Source organism: Nicotiana tomentosiformis, chromosome 3 (assembly GCF_000390325.3).
Source record: "Nicotiana tomentosiformis chromosome 3, ASM39032v3, whole genome shotgun sequence".
Classification (NCBI taxonomy): domain Eukaryota; kingdom Viridiplantae; phylum Streptophyta; class Magnoliopsida; order Solanales; family Solanaceae; genus Nicotiana; species Nicotiana tomentosiformis.
This window is the reverse complement of record NC_090814.1, coordinates 66,680,760-66,702,494: the sequence shown is the minus strand read 5'-3', so window position 1 is coordinate 66,702,494 and position 21,735 is coordinate 66,680,760. Positions and strand designations below refer to the sequence as shown.

Genomic DNA, 21,735 nt, shown 5'->3' with positions numbered 1-21,735 from the left:
TTCATTTTTATGTCAGTTACGTTTAATTTGCTCCAGCAGTAGTTAATTGTTTTAGATATTACTGTTGGACATATATAGTCATGTACTGATCAGTAATCACCTAGAGGCTAGAGTTCAAGACACTTCAGATTTTCAATTGCAACATTAAATGTGGCACCAATATTTTCATGTAAGTTGGTACGTAAAATGAAATTTGATGACTTTACTTATAATTTATTTATATATTAACTTTAGCCTTTGTGATTTATGAAATTTATTTTCTACAATTGTTAAGGTAGCTTTTTGTTATGTAATAAGACAAAAACATATTTTATTTGAATGCATGTGATGACTCGAAAGAAAATATGTTAGATAAATATTATTGTATACGGTCAAAATAGATTTTGGCCTTCCTACGTTCGATCAAGTTCGAGTGTTAAAGTGTCGGAATGAGTCAGAACGAGATTTCTGGGAGTTAGCTCCGAGTTCGGTATTATCGAGCTTCGAGTCCGAAGGTCGTTCAAGGAGTTGGCTCGATACCTCTATCGAGCCCGTGACCGAATTGATCCGCAAGGCACTGCTTCGAGGTCGGAAATGCTCGACGCCCATCTCGAAGGTCGAACTCGAGCCAAGACCGAAGGACCCGATCCAGTAATGAGTTCGAGCCAGTATCGAGCCCACAGACAAAAGTCGTTGCGACCGCACCAAGAGAGAGAATCTTGGCAGGAATCAAGGAAGTGACAAGTCATCATAGGCCTTCGACTACATGCCTTATTTTATTGTCTTTTTTGTGATGACCCTCTTCTATAAAAGGAGGAATCCTTGTAAGCTAAAGGGACAGACAAAAAGAAATCATTTCCCAGATTGAAAGACATCCCTTTGTGTTACTTTGCTTTTATCTCATTCATTCTCATTCCCTACTGTTTGCATTCTCATAAGCTAAGAATCTAAGTATTTCTATTTCTTTTCACGATTTATGTCAAATTGTATCACATACCCTTAGAACCATACATAAAATCTAACGTTATCCGATTTTTCCGGTAAATAGTTTGGCGTCCACCGTGGGGCTAAGGGTAATAACGATCGTTTGACATAAATCTAAAGTACACGCCAGCTTGCAACTTCAAATCAGCAGTGACTTTATTTATCGACCATGAAGCCGACCTTCAAGATGAAACCAACAACTTGGCACCCGGTGCCGGAAGACTACTTAACAATGGCACTGAGGCTCGAATCGAAGTACCCGAAATTTGAGCTGAAGTACCATTGGATGTTAATTCACAAATAGCTTTGGAGGCGAATCAGCGTTCCGAACCGGAAAGAAGTATTCAAGGCGGTACTCGATCCGTAGCCCAAGATACCCAAAACGCGGGGGAAATCGGGGCCAACTTACGTATGATCTTCGAGATGTTACAAGCCCAACAAGTAACGATAGCTCAGTTACAGAGCCAAACTCGCGCACAAAGCAGGACAGTTCCTAATACACTTCGTGAAATCACCCCCAGAACAGAGCCCGCCGTAGTAAAATCAAACGAGCAAGAATTGGGGACTGCTCCCGGAATTACTAAATTACTCGAGGAACTCACAAAACGAGTCGAAGCCAACGACAAGAAGGTAAAAACATACAATGTCAGGGTCGATCAAATCCCAGGGGCTCTACCAATAATAAAAGGGCTTGATTCGAAAAAATTCACACAAAAGCCTTTTCCCTCACGTGCGGCACCGAAACCAATCCCCAAAAAATTTTATATTCCCGAAATTTCCAAATATAACGGTACTACCGATCCTAACGAACATGTCACCTCTTACACATATGCCATCAAAGGTAACGATTTGGAGGACGATGAGATCGAATCCGTGTTGTTGAAAAAGTTCAGGGGGACCCTCACGAAGAGAGCAATGATATTGTATCATAATTTACCTCTGAATTCCATCGATTCTTTTGCCATGTTAGCAGATTCGTTCGTAAAGGCACATGCTGGTGCCATAAAGGTTGCAACAAGGAAATCAAACCTCTTCAAAGTAAAGAAAAGGAGGAACAAAATGCTGAGGGAATTCGTATTCAGCGAAGTGAGGATCACTTCGCCAGACCGGGCACGGGGTCAGCTCCAGCTCTTTTAAAGCCAATTCGGGGCTCATTTTTCCCATTTCATTTGGACGAATTTTGGAGCTCTTCTCCACTCTCTCAAGACCACCAACTCCCTTTTTCTTCAAGGTATGTAATCCCCATTATCTTGGTGTGAAATTCCATCATTTTTACACTAGTATTGATGAAATCTACAAATAAAATACTTAGATCTTCAAGAAATTTCTTCAAGAACTCAAAGGAGGGTTTTGCACGATTCCTTCCAAAAGGTAATCCTATACCCTTAGACTTATATGTATGAATATATTATGGGAATATGAGTATGAATTAAGTATTAGAACTTATTGTATGGTGATTGGAAACCATATGTTCCCAATTTAAATACATAACTATTGTAGAGATTGAAAGGTGATTATTTGATGGAATTTGTTGGTTGGGTGTGGATTCATGTATATGATGTTGGAAATTATGAATTGTTTAAGAATGATGGTGGGATAAATTGTTGGATAATGATAGTAGTTGGATGAACTAATTCTATGGTCAAGATATGTAGAGATTCACGCCTACTAGGTGTTTGATAAAATGCCTAAATGACCTAAAACTTGAAAGTTTTACTAATATTGGTCCAATCGAATTATGTTGATGTAGATCGAAGTTGTAAGAGTAGTTGGAGGTTTTAATATCACTAAAGAGCTGAATTAAGAAAGCTCGATTTGTGGCGATCTTATTATCGAGGGACTTTCAAGAAAATCATCGGATTTGAGCCGTTCAGAGGTTGATACGCGCGGAATAGAAATTCCGGTGTATTGTACAGTTTGCTCGGTATTGGATTTGGCTTGTTTGAGGTAAGTAACACTTTTAAACTTGGTTCTGAGTGTATGAATCCCTGAATTACGTGTTGTTGAATTGTTTGGAGATGACGCACATGTTAGGTGACGGGCGTGTGGGCGTGCATCATAGGAATCGTGACTTAATTGATCCCGTGGAGTTGCATAATTAAATAAATATCATTATCCACATATCCTCCACGTGTTATAGAAATTGAGTTGAGATTCATATTAGAGATCATGTTTAGGTTACGTGCTGATATTTTGGGACCCACAGAGATCGTGCTGTTGTTGAATTAAACTGTTTAAAAATATAATTTGTACTTCGTCACATATATTATTTGCATATCATATCTCAGTCTCTGTTGTCATTCATTGATACGCCATATCATCATGTTGGGCTGATTTTAATATCATTGTGAGCCCTAGAGACTGGAGAGGTTTATGACTAGGTGAGGCCGAGGGCTTGATTTATGAGTTATAATTATGGGATCGGGTTGCACGCCGCATCATATTTATTTATTTATGCATGGATCTGGCTATTATAGCGCTTGAGTTGAAGGAGCCCCTTCGGAGTCTGCACTCCACAGTGAGCGTAGTTGATATATATATCTGGGATAGATCTTGCCATTGATATATATATTGAGGGATGGATCTTCCATGGGCATGAATCTTGCCTGAAACATTTATATTGAGGGATGGATTTTTTTCTAGGCATGGATCTTGCCCGAAGCATTTATATTGAGGGATGAATTTTTCGTTGACATGGATCTTGTCCGAATCATTGATATTTGGGATGGATCTTCCCCTGGGCTGGATTGGCCTTATACAGTGCTGAGTGACTGACTGTCAGTTGATATATATATATATATATATATTTGGAATGGATCTTCCCTAGGTTGGATTGGCCATATACAGTACTGAGTGGTTGAGTAATTTAGATTGTGAGTATACGGAGTTTTCATTAAGGTGCATCACATACAGTACGTACATTGGCATGTAGATATAGAGATGTCATACTCCTCGTATTGTTCAGAATTGATCTGTTTTATTTGTACTGAAAGCAACTGTTGAACTTGAAAACATGTCTACATTTATGTAATTTTATTATTTATACTAGACTGTACCTGTAGAGCTCGTCACTACTTTCAGCCCAAAGGTTAGTTTTGTTACTTATTGAGTTGGTTGTACTCATACTACACTCTGCACCTCGTGTGCAGATCCAGGTACTTCCGGATACGGCGATTGCCAGATTTGAGGATTTATCTGTTAGAGACTATCAAGGTAGCTGCTCGGTATCCGCTGACCTTATCTCTCTTTCCTTCAGTTATTGTACTGTTCTATACTTTCAGACAGTATTTTTATCAGTCAAATTTTTTATTCATATTAGATGCTCATGTACTTAGTGATACCGAGTTTTGGGAGTGTTATATTTGTATTTGTGAGATTTCTTCCGCTGAATTTAAATATTATGTTTTCAAACTTAAAAGATATGGTGGTTTATTGAGATTGTCGACTTTCCTAGTATTGAGATAGACGCCATCACGATAGGTGAAATTTTTGGCCGTGACAAAAGAGAAGAAGAAGTAACTAGATTAGTTCAATTGGAATCAGTTAATGAAGTTCACCTCAAATTAATTTATATTCGGCAGGATCACGTTAAATGCATCTCTTGGTCAGCAAGAAGGGATTTTTTTTTTTTCTTATTTACCAGTTTGACATGAGTTTGTAGAAACAAGAAAGTAGGATATAATATACACACAAGCTAAGGCAGAAACCACATTCGATAATGATTGCCAAATGATGTGGGCGATAAGCACAGTCAAATTTTGGACCTTTTTTTTCTTTTTGGCGATACTTTTGGAACCTTTGAATGATAAAGTAGTCACATATGCAAAAGGACAGAGGAACTGAGGTTGGAAAGCCACGGCCAGAGCTCCATCTCTTACTTCTTCGCGCACATGATTTTTCATGACTCTGCATGCATGGTTTACCATTTTTCAAATGAAACGCATGGAATTACCACCGGTCACAGACGATTGGGCCGTACAATCTTTCACCCAAGGGTTGAACGAGCTAAGTTCAACAGCATCACATTGGCTGAAACAAAATTTGGTCGAGTATCCAGCGATAATGTGGGCTGATGTACATAACCGTTACCAATCAAAAATTAGGGTCGAGGATGATCAGTTGGGAGCTCTGTGTGGAGCCGAGCTTCGGAACAGGACAACTACCAAAAATCAAAAGGAGATCGACAAAGAACAAAGGTCGAACAAAGACCGATATCGACCGTACGTCGCAGATCGGGTGAACAACGGTTCAGCACGGAATATAGTTCGGAACAATCGAAGGATTGATCGAGGAAAAAATTCTCGGGGACTTATGAGTAAGAGCGTCTTTGATAAATATGTCAATCCTATAGAAGCACCTCGACTATCAGAATATAACTTCAACATTACTACATCCGCTATCGTGTCGACTATCGGACGCATCAAAGATACTAAATGGCCTCGACCCATGCAGACCGATCCTGTGCAAAGAAATCCCAATCAAACATGCGAATATCATGGTACCCATGGCCACAGAACGGAAGATTGTAGGCAACTAAGAGAGGAAATAACCCGCTTATTTAACAAAGGGCACCTTCGGGAATTTTTGAGTGATAGAGCGAAGAACCATCTTAGAAACAGGGATTCCAGCAAGCAAAACGAGCAAGAAGAACCACAGCACGTCATTCACATGATCATCGGCGGCATCGATACCCCTCAGGGACCGGTGCTTAAACGTACTAAAACATCGATTGTGAGGGAAAAGCAATCTCGGACTCAAGATTACACACCCTCGGGGACATTGTCCTTCGATGATGAAGATGCAAAAGGGGTCATCCAACCTCATAATGACGCACTGGTAATATCCGTACTCACGAATAAAATAAAAATTAAGCGTGTGTTAATCGATCCATGTAGCTTGGCCAACATCATCCGATTGAAGGTCGTAGAACAGCTCGGCCTGCAGGACCGGATCGTACCCGCAACTCTGATTCTAAACGGGTTTAATATGGCATGTGAAATCACCAAAGGCGAGATAATCCTACCAATAAACGTGGCTGGAACCGTCCAGAAAATAAAGTTTTACGTGATCGAAGGCGATATGAGATACAACACCCTTTTCGGAAGGCCATGGATCCACAACATGAGAGATGTACCTTCGACCCTACACCAGACCCTCAAATTCTCGACATCAAGAGGTGTCAAAACGGTGTACGGAGAGCAACCAGCTGCAAAGGAAATGTTCGCCGTCGAGGAAGCTACACCAATATCCTCACCTTCGCTGATAAAGGGATCGGGCTCAGAAGGAGAACGGGACACCAAATAGCAATCACAGATATCGGCTTCGACCCAGCCAGATAACCAGAAGATCGAAGAGGATGATGATCAAAGGATTCCTCGATATTTCATGATTCCCGATGACTCCGATGCCACCAAATCAACAATCGAGTAGCTAGAGCAAGTCATATTAATCGAGCACTGGCCCGAGCGAAAGGTATACTTGGGAACGGGGTTGAGCCCCGAACTCAGGAAGAAACTCGTTCAATTTCTTATCGATTACATCGATTGTTTTTCATGGTCCCATTTAGATATAATAGGGATCCCGCCGGACATAACAACGCATCGGCTAAGCTTGGACCCCAGGTTCAGACCGGTGAAGCAAAAGAGAAGACCCAGTCTGAGGGAAAGCACGCATTCATAAAAGACGAGGTAACCAAGCTTCTCAAAGTAGGGTCCATTCGAGAAGTGAAATATCCTAAATGGTTAGCCAACATAGTTGTAGTACCTAAAAAAGGGAATAAACTTAGAATGTGTGTCGACTATAAGGATTTGAACAAAGCATACCCCAAAGATTCCTTTCCGCTACCTAACATCGATCGCATGATCGATGCCACGGCCGACCACGAGATCCTCACTTTTCTCGATGCCTATTCTGGGTATAATCAGATCCAGATGAACCCGGAGGACCAGGGAAAAACTTCATTTGTCACCAAATATGGAACGTATTGTTATAATGTGATGCCTTTCGGGCTAAAGAATGTAGGGGCTACTTACCAATGCCTAGTAAATAAAATATTCGAAGAACAAATAGAAAAATCAATGGAAGTTTATATTTATGACATGCTAGTTAAATCCCTGCGCGCAGAGGATCATTTGACCAATTTGCAAGAAACGTTCGGAATTTTAAGGAAATACAACATGAAGCTCAACCCCAAAAAATGTGCTTTCGGGGTCGGTTCAGGCAAGTTCCTCGGCTTCACGGTGTCACATCAGGGAATAGAGGTTAACCCCGATAAAATCAAGGCGATCGAAGACATCGTCATTGTGGACAACGTGAAAGCCGTACAAAGGCTAACAGGTCGGATTGCAGTATTAGGCCGGTTTATTTCAAGATCATCTGATCGAAGTCACAAATTTTTCTCTCTACTAAAAAAGAAGAACGATTTTTCTTGGACCCCGGAGTGCCAACAAGCATTAGAAGAGCTAAAACGATATCTGTCAAGCCCACCATTACTTCACACTCCAAAAACGGACGAAAAACTTTGTTTGTACTTCGCAGTATCGGAAATCGCCGTAAGCGGTGTCCTGGTTCGAGAAGAGCAAGGTACACAATTCCCCGTTTATTATGTGAGTCGAACCTTAGGAGAAGCGAAAACTAGGTATCCACTCCTAGAAAAATTGGCACTGATAAACGCCTCTAGAAAGTTACGACCGTACTTTCAATGCCATCCCATATGCGTATTGACCACTTACCCACTTCGTAATATTTTGCATAAAACCTGAGTTATCAGGCAGACTGGCCAAATGGGCCATCGAACTCAGTGGATACGATATCGAATATCAACCCCGTACTGCCATCAAGTCTCAAATCTTAGCAGATTTCGTGGCCAATTTCACGCCAACCCTCGTACCCGAAGTCGAAAAAGAACTCCTATTGAAATCAGGTACATCATCGGGGGTGTCACACCTCCTTTTTCCCGAGAAGGTAGGGGTAGGGAGTTTTTCCAATTTAAGTGACATTATTGAAAATAGGATTATTTGTTTCAGTCAGAGTCGCCACTTGGAATAATTTATGGTGTCCCAAGTCACCGGTTTATTTTAAATCCCAAATCGAGAAAATTTGACTCTATTTTTGTGGTCTGCGAATACAGAAGACCGGGTAAGGAATTCTGTTAACCCAGGAGAAGGTGTGAGGCACTCTCGAGTTCCATGGTTTTAGTACGGTCGCTCAACTATTAATGATTGGCCTAATTATCTGATTTAATACATTCTTAAAATCTATTGTGCATTTTTAACTTTTAACCGCTTTTAATTATTTATGAAACTTATTTGAACAAGTCGCGATGTCGCATACTCATTTATTTTTGTATATATTGCGAATCGCATCACGTGAAACGCACCCGTGATTTACAACATGTTTATTTTTATTATTATTCGAAGTTGAAGTCAAGTCGCGTGAAACACGCACTTGAGTTGGGGTTTACATATCGTGACTATGCCACGGGAACCGTACCCATAGTCACGATGATTTATTAATCGTGCCTAAAGCAAGCTACGAATGTTTATGAGTCTATCTTCCTAAACTAATTTGAGATTATTGTGAAGGCCATAGATTATGGAATTTATTTGTGGATGACATGTCTTAATTGCTAATGGATCATTTAGTACTTGATGACCAAAAGTCTCTTTCAATTCATCTTATAATCTATAGAATATGCCCAAGTGATAGTAATATATTAATTAATCCAATTGTTCTTATCATTAAAAAGTAATTCCTAAAGCCCAATCATTTTATGTGAATGTTCAACTCATCTTTCAAGATATTAGTGTATGGCCCAATTAGGAAATAATTCATTTATCAATTAAGCTTTGAGCCCATATTCTTAGCACTAACAATCATTCCAAAATAACGACATCGGTGAAGCAAAACTCACGTCTTAACACCAAAAGAATTAACCAAGGACTTCAAGGCATGCTAATTAACTAAAACTAAAAACAGTAAGCAATTAGACTAAAATATTCTTAAAAAATAACAAGCGAAAAAGTAAACCAATCGTGAATCAATCTTTAAACAAAACAGAAAAAAATACACTTAAACTTATAGAAAATATAATATGAATTGGAATCTGAAAACTGGAGAACAAGAAATGGACCTTTCAATAGCTAAATATTCTTCGGTACAACATGAACAAAACTTTGATGGACTTTTGTACGAACTAACCACAACCGAAAATGGTATAGAGAACCTCGACGGAGCTTCTAACCTCGACTGAAACTCTTTTGTTTTAGTGTTTGGGTAAGTTTCAGCTGGTGGTTCATGGAGGAAGATGAGGTGTTAGGTGTTGGTTTTTGCTGGAATTTTAGGCTGGATTTTCGAAAGAAAGAATGACACAAGTAGAAATTCCCTTATCCTAGGAAAAGAAAATAAATTTCTCTCAATTCCCTCCTCCCTCTCTTTTTTTCTCCTTCTCTCCCTCCCTTTTTTCTCCTCACATTTCTCTTCTATTTATAGAAAAATAATTCGGAATTTTGAGATTTTTTTATTTTTTAATTAAAAATATTTCCACTTCCCATTTTTTTATTTTAAAAAAATAATAATTTTCCACTTTCCTTTACTTTTATTTTTTAATTTCTCACTTTTTTTACTTTTAATATATTTAAAATTTTACTTTTTTTACTTTTCTTTTTTTTATTTCCCACTTATTTTACTTTTTTTTTTTTTTTAATTTCCACTTACTTTTACTTTTATTAAAAAAATCAGATACCCTTACTTTTATTTTTTAATTCCAACTTTATTTTACTTTTTATTTTTTAAATTTTCACATTCTTTTACTTTTATTTTTTAATTTTTCACTTTCTTTTACTTTTTTTATTAAACAATTTCTACCTACTTTTACTTTTACTTTTTAATTTTATATTTCTACTTTACTATTTTTTAAATTTTCACATTCTTTTACTTTTATTTTTTTAATTTTCCACTTTCTTTTACTTTTTTTATTAAACAATTTATACCTACTTTTACTTTTACTTTTTAATTTTATATTTCTACTTTTACTATTTTTTTAATTCCATTCCGAAATTTTTTTTTTAATTAATATAAAAATAAAAATAATACTAATAGTAAAAATTAATAATAATTTAAAAGTTTAATTATTACTATTATTAAATTTCTGAAATTATTTACATAATAGACGGTGATAAAAATTCAAATATAGTAAAAAAAAATTAGGTGTTTACAGCTGCCCCTCTTTACTTGGAAACATAAAGAGTTTTCAGGCAAAGACTATGTGAGCCATGTGACTAATTTTTGACCAAACCATTATTCAAAAGGAAAAGAAATAAAAGATAGGGTGCAACCGAGTCCTGGTTTTGGACAACTTACATATCCCGGGTTATCGAAAAATCAGGTCGCGTGTAGTTCAAGGAGAATGGTGGAATGATAAGTTGAGGAGTCAAGTGAGTCTCTGTCGAGGCTCCGGTCTGCGGTCCTGCTATTATATAAAAAATAAAAAAGAAACTAAACAAGCCTATCAGTTATGAGTTACAAGATTCCTATCTATGAGTCTTCAGAAACTTGATCTTGAGTCTTGACTAGTTCTTCATGCAGACTCTGATCTAAACCTTGATGCTCGCTAGCTGTAGGTTCTAGTTAATTGTTCTATAGCTTCTTCTAATCAAAACGGGACTCTAATGCTCGTGGCTTCAGTCATATCTTGAGCATTCCACATCTTTTCAATTGCTTTTGCATTTTGGATTCACTTATTTTTTATTTTCTTTTATTCTAAATTGAGACTTCTTCTTTTGGTCATCTCGAACTCTGTGCCTCGAGGTAAAACCTACTCAGACACTAAAACAAACAAACGAACGAAATTTTTCTGGCCCAGTTTGAACTAGAAAAATTTTGTGAGTTATTGTAACAAAATTCTAAACTACTATATTGAAAGCAATAAAAGGCCGGAAAAAGTGTACCCTGAAAAAGTCATGTTTTTTCTTGGATGGTGTTCTTTTATTGTCAAAGGATGTCCCAACTAAGGATTGGTGTACCTTATGTTGGGAAAATGTGGCCAGGGAATGGGATACCCTATATTGGCAAAAATATCGGGGAGTGGTGTACCCTGCATTTAAGATCAAATCAACTAGGGAGTGGAGATCCAATGTCTAAAATAATCATCAACTAGGAAGTGAAGACCCTATGTCTAAAACCATCAACTAGGGAGTGGAGACCCGATATTGGAAAAGAGCCTGGGAAGTTGAGACCCTATGTCTAAAATAAAATCAACTAGGGAGTGAAGACCCTATGTTGGGAAAGAAACTAGGGAGTAGAGACCCTATGCCTGAAATAAAATCACCTAGGGAGTGGAGACCCTATGTTAGAAAAGAGACTAGGGAGTGGAGACCCTATGTCTGAAATAAAATCAACTAGGAAGTGGAGACCCTATGTCTAAAATAAAATCAACTAGGGAGTGAAGACCCTATGTTAGAAAAGTGATTTGGGAGTGGAAACCCTATGTCTAAAAAAATAAAAATCAACTAGGGAGTGGAGACCCTATGTCTAAAAAAAATCAACTAGGGAGTGGAGACCCTATTTTGGAAAAATGACTAGGGAATGGAGACCCTATGTCTAAAAAAATAAAAATCAACTAGGGAGTGAAGACCCTATGTTGGAAAGTAGACTAGGGAGTGGAGACCCTATTTTTAAAAAAAATAAAAATCAACTAGGGAGTGGAGACCCTATGTTGGGAAAGAGACAAGGGAGTGGAGACCCTATGTCTAAAATAAAATCAATTAGGGAGTGGAGACCCTATGTTGGGAAAGAGCCTAGGGAGTGGAGACCATATGTCCAAAATAATTTCAACTAGGGAGTGGAGACCCTATGTTGGAAAAAAGACCAGGGAGTGGAGACCCTATGTCCAAAATAACTTCAACTAGGGAGTAGAGACCATATGTTGGAAAAACGACTAGGGAGTGGAGACCGTATGTCTAAAATAACTTCAACTAGGGAGTGGAGATCCTGTATTGGAAAAGTGACTAGGGAGTGGAGACCCTATGTCCAAAATAACTTCAACTAGGGAGTGGAGACCCTATGTCCAAAATAACTTCAACTAGGGAGTGGAGACCCTATGTTGGAAAAACGACTAGGGAGTGGAGACCCTATGTCTAAAATAAAATCAACTAGGGAGTGGAGACCCTATGTTGGGAAACAGACTAGGAAGTGGAGACCCTATGTCCAAAATAACTTCAACTAGGAAGTGAATACCCTATGTTGGAAAATAGGCTAGGGAGTGGAGACCCTATGTTGGAAAAGCGACTAGGGAGTGGAGACCCTATATCCAAAATAACTTCAACTAGGGAGTGGAGACCCTATATTGGAAAATAGACTAGGGAGTGGAGACCCTATATCCAAAATAACTTCAACTAGGGAGTGGAGACCCTATGTCTAAAATTTGAAAAAGAGACTAGGAGTGGAGACTATATGTCTAAAATAGAATAACTAGGGAGTGGAAACCCTATGTTGGAAAAATGCAGCTAGGGATTGGAGACCCTATACTACCATGATTTTGAACTTTTTTTTTTGTTATCCTTTTCATCATCACTTTTTTTTTTGTTTTCTTTTTTATTTTAGAGAATGAGTAAATGTGGGAAAGAATATTTTGGAGGAGACTTCCCTGTTGGAGTGATTGCTGCAAAACTGTTTCTAGCCTTTGCGCGATTTCTTTTTGGTTGCACCTGCTTCTTGCAATGTTGCTTTTGGATTGTACATGTTTTCTATTTTTTTTCAAACAAAGAATAATTTGTCAGTTTGAAACGGTGGTTGGTTTTGTGGCCTTGATTGTTTCAGTCACTCAATCTCGACCCCTTCAGCTGCAACTGGTTATTTCCTGAATACCGATTGCATTTCTAACCTTGGAGAACCTCTGGCTTTCCGAGACTTTTCCATGACGGTCAGTCACGTGAGACTTAACCTTTTCAACTTTATTTTGCCTTTATAGGCATTTGACTTTGAATTTTCTCTTTCAACAGTTTTTGATTTTGAAGCATCGGCCACCATGGCCAGTCAGAGTCGACTTGATGCCCCTGCCGAGGCTGGATGCCCTTTTTTTTGTATATTAACTTGTATCAAGTGAGAACCCTGTAAATCAGTATTGCCATCCTTTATATTTCTACTTTTACTATTTTTTAATTCCCATCCGAAATTTATTTTTTTTAATTTTTTTTAATTCATTTTATTTAAAAATAAATATAAAAATAAAAATAATACTAATAGTAATAATTAAAATTTTAAATTATTATTAATTTTTACCCTATATATCATATGCCGATTCGGGGTACCCTCCAAAATAGTATGCGACAATGGAAAATAATTCATTGGCAGCAAAGTAACGAGATTCCTCGAAGACCACAAAATAAAAAGGATACTATCGACACCATACCACCCAGTGGGAATGGACAGGCCGAATCAACGAACAAAACCGTCATTTAAAACCTAAAAAGAGGTTGAACGACGCTAAAGAAAAATGGAGAGAAATCCTGCCCGAAGTCCTTTAGGCATATCGGACGACGTCAAAATCCAGTAGGGGGGCGAACCCATTCTCCTTAGTATATGGGTCTGAAGCATTGATACCAGTCGAAGTTGGTAAACCCAGTGCCAGATTTTGATTCGCGATGGAAGAATCAAATAACGAGGCTATGAATACCAGTCTCGAACTATTGGACGAAAGACGAGAAGTTGCTCTCGTCCAATTGGCCGCCCAAAAGCAGCGAATCGAAAGATATTATAATCGAAGAACTAAGCTCCGCCATTTCAAGCCAGGGGACTTAGTGTTAAGAAAAGTTAACGTCAATACCCGAAATCCGAACGAAGGAAAATTAGGACCAAATTGGGAAGGACCATATAAAGTGCTCGAAAACATCGAAAAAGGATCGTACATGCTCGACATTATAAACCAAACAGCTATCAAGCAGCTGGAATGTATCACATCTAAAACGGTACTACTGCTAAGGTACGACCTTTCCATATTCATTTACATTTCAAAACTGAACCCTGTAGAAGACCGAACGAAGGCTAAGATGGATCTTTCGCTCGAAAGCACACGTTGCACTCTTTTTTTCTTAGACCAGTTTTTTCCCAAATAGGTTTTCGGCAAGATTTTTAATGAGGCAACCATTGATCGTGCTGCACTTACAACAATATCCGAGGCCTCTTTACAATCGATCTCGAATACTGAGGGGGCATTAGGCCCTCAAATACATCGAGTTCCGATGCAAGAGTTATTTCACAAAAGGGTCCCAATAGGAAAAATTGTAAGAGCCAAATGGTCGAAACAAACCATGCTCAAATACATCGAGTTCCGATGCAGGAGTTATTTCACAAAAGGGTCCCTGTGATGACCCAAAATGTCATCTTTAAATTTAATAATTAATTATGTGATCTAAGCACTATTTATCATTACTCGACTTGCGTGTACAGTCCGTAAAATTTTTTCGGAAAGTTTTCAGGTGAAAAATAGATTAAAATGTGAATTAGATGTTTAAAACACAACTGAGTTGACTTTGGTCAATATTTTGAGCAAACGAGCTCGGATTAGTGTTTTGACAGTTCCGGTAGGTCCGTATCGTGAATTGGGACTTGGGCGTATGCCCGGAATCAAATTCCGAGGTCCCTAACCCGAGATATGGAATTTTGATAAAAAATTAAAAGTTTAAGTTCAAATAGTGACCGGATGTCAAATTATGTGCAAACGACCGCGGAATAGAATTTTGATGATTCCAACAGCTCTGTATGGTGATTTTGGACTTAGGAGCATGATCGAAATTTTATTTGGAAGTCCGTAGTGGAATTAGGCTTGAAATGCCAAAAGTTAAATTTTTAGGAAGTTTGACCGGGGGGTTGACTTTTTGATATCGAGGTCAGAATTCGATTCTGGAAATTGAAATATGTTTGTTATGTCATTTATGACTTGTGTGCAAAATTTGAAGTCATTCCGAATTGATTTGATGTGTTTCGGCACAAGATATAGAATTTGAAAGTTCAAAGTTCATAGATTTTGATTTGAGGTGCGATTCGTCGTTTTGATGTTGTTTGATGTGGTTTGAAGCCTAGACTAAGTTCGTATTGTATTTTGAGATATGTTGGTATAATTGGTTAAGGTCCCGAGGGTCTCGAGTGAATTTCGGAAGGTAAACGGAATGGATTTCGGACAAAGAAGGGTGTTGGAAATTTCTGTTGTAGAAATTTCGCCAGAACTTTCTAGTGCGTGGAGCCAAATTTGGAAGCTTATATCGCGCAATCTATAAGGAATCAGAAATTTTTTAAAACATAAAAATTGTAGCCCTTTGATTCTAATTTCCATAAAGTTAAATCATTCATCATTTGGATATTTGTACAGAAAGTTATGATGGATTGAATGAAGGCTGGTAGAGCAGTTTTGCCAGAAATTTCTGGCGAAATTTCTAATGTGTGGAGCCGATTTTAGAAGCTTATATCTCGAAATTCATAAGGAATCGAAAAATTTTCAAAACATAAAAGTTGTAGTCGTTTGATTCTAGTTTCCAGAAAGTTACACCATTCATCATTTAGACATTTGTACATAAAGTTATGATCGATTGAAGAAAAACTGGTAGAGCAGTTTCTGGTGGACTTTTAGTGACGGAAAATGGACTTTTAGTGACGAAAAATGGACTTTTAGTGACGGAAAATGGACTTTTAGTGATGGATTGACAAAAACTTAAGGACCAAAAATGGTCATTTCATTTATTTCGTTTTGGATTTTTGGAGCACGGTTCTTGGGCGATTTTTGGGCGATTTTCACGGAAAAATATTGGGGTAAGTCATAAGTGTTCCTTATCCTATATTGATTATATTTCATGATTCCATATTCATTTATATCATGAATCCGTAAATTTATGGAAGAAAAATCAAGATTTTTACAAAATCTTCCAAAAACGAAAATTTAAGATTTAGAGGTCGAGTTGTTATCGGATTTTGGTAAAATTGGTATGAGTGGACTCGTAATTGAATGGGTTGTCGAATTTTGTAAGTTTCGCCGGATTCCGAGATATGGGCCCCACGGGCAAATTTTGAGCTAATTTCGGATTTTAATGAAAATGTAATATTTTCTTATGAAAGTGATTACTATAATTTTTGTTGACTGTATCGAATTAATTATGACTAGATACGAGTCGATCGGAGTCAGAAATTTGAGGAAAAAGCATAATACTTGGTTAAATTGGAGCAAGTCGAGGTAAGTGACTTGTCTAACCTTGTGTGGGAGAAATTTCCCCTAGGATTGGTATTGATGTGATTATTAAAATATGTTGAAAGTCGTGTGCACGAGGTGACGAGTGTGTACACGGGTTAAATTGCGAAAGATTATATTTTTAAATTGTGTAGATCACTGTTGCGCATTTATTAAATTATTTTATCTTGTTATATTCTTCATCATTGATGTGAGATATATACTTCAAATTTGTTTGATCTTTTCTTACTAATTGTTTTACCTGTTTAGTTGAAACTTGGTTTCTTTTATTCTGTGCATTATTTGAAGGTTGATTTTCTTTAAATTAAATATTATTAATATGAAGTATTTGACATTTTAAAACTTGATATTGAAGCAACGTATTAAAGATTTTGAAATATTATTTTCCTAAATTATTTACTCCTGAATATTTTTATACTCATTGTGATGGAGCCGTGAGCTCTTTATTGTGAAAAAATATTATTGTTGAATTATTAAAATATGAGTCGTGAACTCTTTATTGTGGAAAAATATTATTGTTCAATTATTTTGACATGAGCCGTGAGCTTTTTATTGTGAAAAAATATTGTTGTTGAATTATTTTGGCAAGTTAAATTATTTGAGCACCTGAGGTGCAAATTGTGATATATTGTGATATTGATACGCATGCGGTGGTATAAGGTCTGGGTGTTGAAACGCATGCAGTGAGATAAGGGTGGCTTGATACACGTGGCTAGTAGGGGTGACTACTAGAAGTCATGCGGTGTGATAAGGGTGGCTAAAACGCGGGATGCTATTTCGGAAAAAAATATTTTCTTTAAATAAATTGTGAAGGCTCCCGCTGTGATATAAGAAAATGAGATATTATAAAATTATTTATAACTTGGGACTACGAGGCGGTACCTCGGTAGTGCCTTTGTTGATATTGATTTATGGCCATAGTTGCTTTCGATTAATTATTGTGATTTTCATAAAGTTGAAGAAAATTCTGTTTTGATTCCACGAGATATTATTTGCAATTATTTGGTGTCATTAAATGTGACATACTATTTGATTCATTTCCAATGTCATTTTATTTTACTACATTAATAAATATTTTACCATGCCATTATTATATTCCAGTAGGGCCTCACCTGACCTCGTCACTACTCTATCGAGGTTAGGCTTGACACTTGCTGGGTACCGTTGTGGTGTACTCATACTACGCTTCTGCACATCTTTTTGTGCAGATCCAGGTACATTTTTACCAGCCTAGACATTAGTGAGTTACCTGCGCACGGAGACTTCGAGGTATATCTGCCAGCGTCCGCAGACTCCGGAGTCCCCTTCTATCATTTTATGTTGCTTCCTTATATTTTATTTAGACCTTGACATATAGAGACATTGAGAATTAATTCTTAGAAGCTTGTGACTTATTTCTACCGGGTTTTGGGAGTTGAAATTGTTGAATTGTAGTTTATTTATTTCAGATATTTATTATTATTCCGCATTGATAGGCTTACCTAGTCTTAGAGACTAGGGGCCATCACGACATCCTACGGGGGGAATTTGGGGTCGTGACAGTCCCAATAGGAAAAATTGTAAGAGCCAAATGGTCGAAACGAACCATGCTCATATAGATTGGCCCGAACCCAGGTGCAGAAAATGAACACATGTATAATAACGTACGAAGAAAGTTCTCTTCTTTATCGGCATCTTATATCCAAGGAAAATTCCTCTATTTGGAGATTTATTATACAAACAGAACCAAGTTAAAATCGACCGATGGGCTACATTGCATCGAGTTCAAACCATTCACTCGGCTGCTAAGCCTACGGGCTACTTTTTTCGGGAGTGAGTAAGCACTCACTCAACCACTAAGCCTACGGGCTACGTCGGCCATTACGTCTTCGGGCTACATTGCATTGAGTTCGAATCATTCACTCGACTGCTAAGCCTACAGGCTACTTTTTTCGAGTTCTAGCAAGCACTCACTCGATCACTAAGCCTATGGGCTACGTCGACCATTACGCCTACGAGCTACATTGCATCGAGTTCGAATCATTCACTCGACTGCTAAGCCTACGGGCTACTTTTTTCGAGTTCGAGCAAGCACTCACTCGACCACTAAGCCTACGGGCTACGTCGACCATTACGCCTACGGGTTACATTGCATCGAGTTCGAATCATTCACTCGACTGCTAAACCTACGAGCTACTTTTTTCGAGTTCGAGCAAGCACTCACTCGACCACTAAGCCTACGGGCTACATCGACCATTACGCGTACTGGCTACATTGCATCGAGTTCGAATCATTTACTCGACTGCTAAGCCTACGGGCTACTTTTTTCGAGTTCGAGCAAGCACTCACTCGACTATTACGCCTTCGGATTATATTCCTTCAAGTTCGAATCATTAACTCAAATAGTAATCCCAAGGGATACGTCACTTCGAACAAGTCAATAATAGAAACTACAAAATCCAAATTTGATTGAATTGTTAAGATCCTTGTGAAAACGTTTATAAGGCACGCATCAAGTCTTCACAAATCGGCCAAAGTTGTCTATATACAAAAATTTATACATGATTGAATAAAAACATTATGAACTATGCTTCCTGATCATCATTAGGGATGTTTGCTTCTCTGTCAGGCTCTCCCCTATACTCGGATCCGCTCTTGCTATCGCCATCGTCATCATCGTCGCCATCAGAAGCTAAAGCTTTAGCTTCAGCCTCGAGCTCTTATGCCTCTTTTATTTCTTCGGCAAGGTCAAAACCCCGAACATGTATCTCCTCGAGGGTCTCCCTCCGAGACCTACATTTAGCAAGTTCAGCAATCCAATGTGCTCGGGCATCGACAGTATCCGCCGCCTCTCGTGCCTCCATCTGAGCAGCCTCGGCATCAGCCCGGTACACGGCAATGGACTTATCCGCTAAGATTTTCAATGACTCAACCTCGGCCTTGGCCTCAGCAAGCTGGGCTTCAAGCTCCTCAATTTTCTTATCTTGAGTCAAACCCGTTTGCTTAACGTTTCAAAGCTGGACATCGGCCGATAGTAAGTTGGTCAAAATGATCTCTTTTTCCGCAGCCAAGCGATCGATAGTCTCCTTCCACCGATTACATTCAACTTTGATTTGATCGACTTCCTCCCGAAGTGACCCGATCTTTTCAACCTTTTGCTGCAGTTGAGACAATGAAGGGTTAACTTCCACAGTCGAGTCAAACCCATACTTTAACAGAACGAGGCTCACCTGCTTGTCAAGCTCGGCTCCTTCTTCACGAGCCTTGCCAAATCCGCTTGGAGGTCCTTTATAGCCTCGTCCTTCTGGTTGCAAAGAAGCCGCAAGGCATCTCTCTCCCCCGAGACCTTCTGAAGCTCGACCTCACACTGCCCAAAATCGACCCGAAATCTACTAATGGCCTGCACAGTAGGGAAAGAACACAAGTCAAACTCGGAAAAGAACAAAGAAACCAAGTATAGTAAAATCGTTACCCGAGTAATGAAACGTTGGGCCTCTTCCAGTAGAAGAAAAGCGTCCCCAATGTCAGAAGCATCACCGACTATGGTAAAGCAATCCCGAAAAGGATCCCCTGCACTAGAGCCTTTGCCCACATCGGGGGTCTTCAATTCTCGAGCTTCCTTTAATTCCTCCTCGGAAAAAGTGGGAAGAGAAGGCGAATAAACCACTGTCATAGTCCCAAGCAAATTACTCGGGGCATTCCGATCAAGACTCGGGATCCCGGAGTCAACCCCGACCGGTACAACTGCCATCGGTTCAGGAGCTTCGGTGACATCGATAGCTCTGGCAGATCGGGACACCAAAGCCGAGGAACCTCCTTCTTCCTCTTCTTCTTCCTCTCCTTCTTCCTCTTCTCTCAGTCGTTGGACCGAGTCGATCAAAAGGGCAATAGCTTTCCTCCTTACCCTTCGAGTTTTGGGCTTGGGGCCCTCTAATCGAGAGGCAGCTTTGCACTTTTTGTCTTTCCCCGATTTCGGGACAGGGGACTCATTTCCTTCTTCACCGCTCGAAGGCCTCAAAGCGGCGTCCTTGGTTACGCCTGCATAAAAGGAAATCGGTAATGAATGGAGCACAAAGAGCGCTTCGAAGGAAACGAGAAGTAAAACCTTACCATTGTTCATGGCTTCCCATCTGCCTTTAGCCAAATCACGCCAAGCACGTTCGGCATAAGAGAAAGTCGGGGTTAACTTCCGAACCCAATCCTCGAGGTCGGGCACTGCTTGTGGTATCCAAGGGGAAGTTGTATATCGGGAAGAAAATATTTTATAAAAAAAGGCGAAGTCTTATGAGAACAACTTACGATCGAAATTCCATTCCTCGGGGAATGGCATCTACTCTTCCGGAATGAGGTCACGGGTCCTCACCCAAATGTAACGCACCATCCAATATAAAGGATAGAGAAGAAGGGATGAGAAGCTCAGACTAGGAATGAGGGTGAGAGTATACAGACACTAGAGAAGGGAGATGAGGAGAAGCGGACATTTTACTCAACAATACGCATACCCTTTTTACAGCATCGATTCTCTTTTTATTAAGCCCTTCACCTTAGTCTTCTTGCCCGGGTCCCACACAAAGTTTTCTAATATTCCAAACTGGCCCTTCAACTTAGTCTTCTGGCCAATCTCGTTCATAACAGAGTACTAGTAATTCTGCACGAGTGTGTGTTGTCTCTATTATGCTTTTAGCATAGCCTACAATCCCTTCCCCATTTGCATTTCGAATAACTCCTCTTATGCCTCCATGCCTAAGATTAGTGTTTGCTGCACCATCAGTATTAAGCATAAAGTAGTTGTCTTTTGGTGGTTTCCATTTGACCACAATATACTATTCTATTGTACCTGTAAATTTATTGTTTCATATGTGTATTTGATAAATGATAATTGTGCCTAGTTGGTATAATATTGAATGCATCCGTGATAGCAAAATTATCTGGCTATATTTTTAATGAGAAGCAAGAAATTGAAAATCTTGACACTCTATGACATAAGGATATCAAATTATACACACTGTTTTGTTGTCTAATGCTGTGAATTAGCTTCAGTTACTTACTGCCTTCTTGTGTGGTGAAACCAACTTGGAGCGTTGGAAACTGATTTAGGGTTGTTTTGGATCTTTTTAAATGTCATCTGTAATGGTCGCTTTTTTAAATTCCAGGCTTTGGTCTTGATACACAGGTTTTTTGGGGTCACTCTTGTTGCATTCTACGTCTTGTGGCTTTCTTCTACTCCCGGAAGTTCACCATTTAATATCAAGGTACAACTTCACAATTTGGCAGCCACTTTTTGATGATTCAGTCAACTGTTTTGATGAAAAATGGTAATAATGCAGGGACTGTTCTCTGTGTCCTCAACCATAAAACAGGAACTAAAAGTGGAAGTCGGTCACACGAATACTCCAAACTCGGCAAGTTGGAGCAACCGTGGGTGGTTTTACGTGTCAGTGAGAATTGACTTGTTTCTTTGGGTAAATGCTTTGGCTTTAATTCTCAACTATTGCAATAACTTCTAATAGTATTTTTTTTATCGATTCTTTGATGCTTGTCTCCTGAATAAGGTTCTT

General features: G+C 38.8%; 2 protein-coding genes across 3 annotated transcripts in view; both read right to left on the bottom strand.

The window, feature by feature from the left end:
* The window catches only part of LOC104094855 (SNF1-related protein kinase catalytic subunit alpha KIN10-like), a 50,814-nt gene that overhangs the window by 8,278 nt on the left and 20,801 nt on the right, over window positions 1-21,735 (bottom strand). The window lies entirely within an intron of this gene.
* LOC138907046 (uncharacterized) lies at window positions 18,667-20,907 on the bottom strand. 2 transcript variants are annotated; one of them, XM_070197068.1, is made up of 3 exons: window positions 19,650-20,907; window positions 19,408-19,577; window positions 18,667-19,335 (listed from the first exon to the last, which is right to left on the bottom strand). In XM_070197068.1, exons 1-3 carry the CDS (start codon window positions 20,295-20,297, stop codon window positions 19,221-19,223), a joined length of 933 nt encoding a protein of 310 aa, XP_070053169.1. In that variant the 5' UTR covers window positions 20,298-20,907; the 3' UTR covers window positions 18,667-19,220. The 2 variants fall into 2 exon arrangements, with proteins under 2 accessions (XP_070053169.1, XP_070053168.1); XM_070197067.1 differs by having other exon boundaries at window positions 19,408-20,907.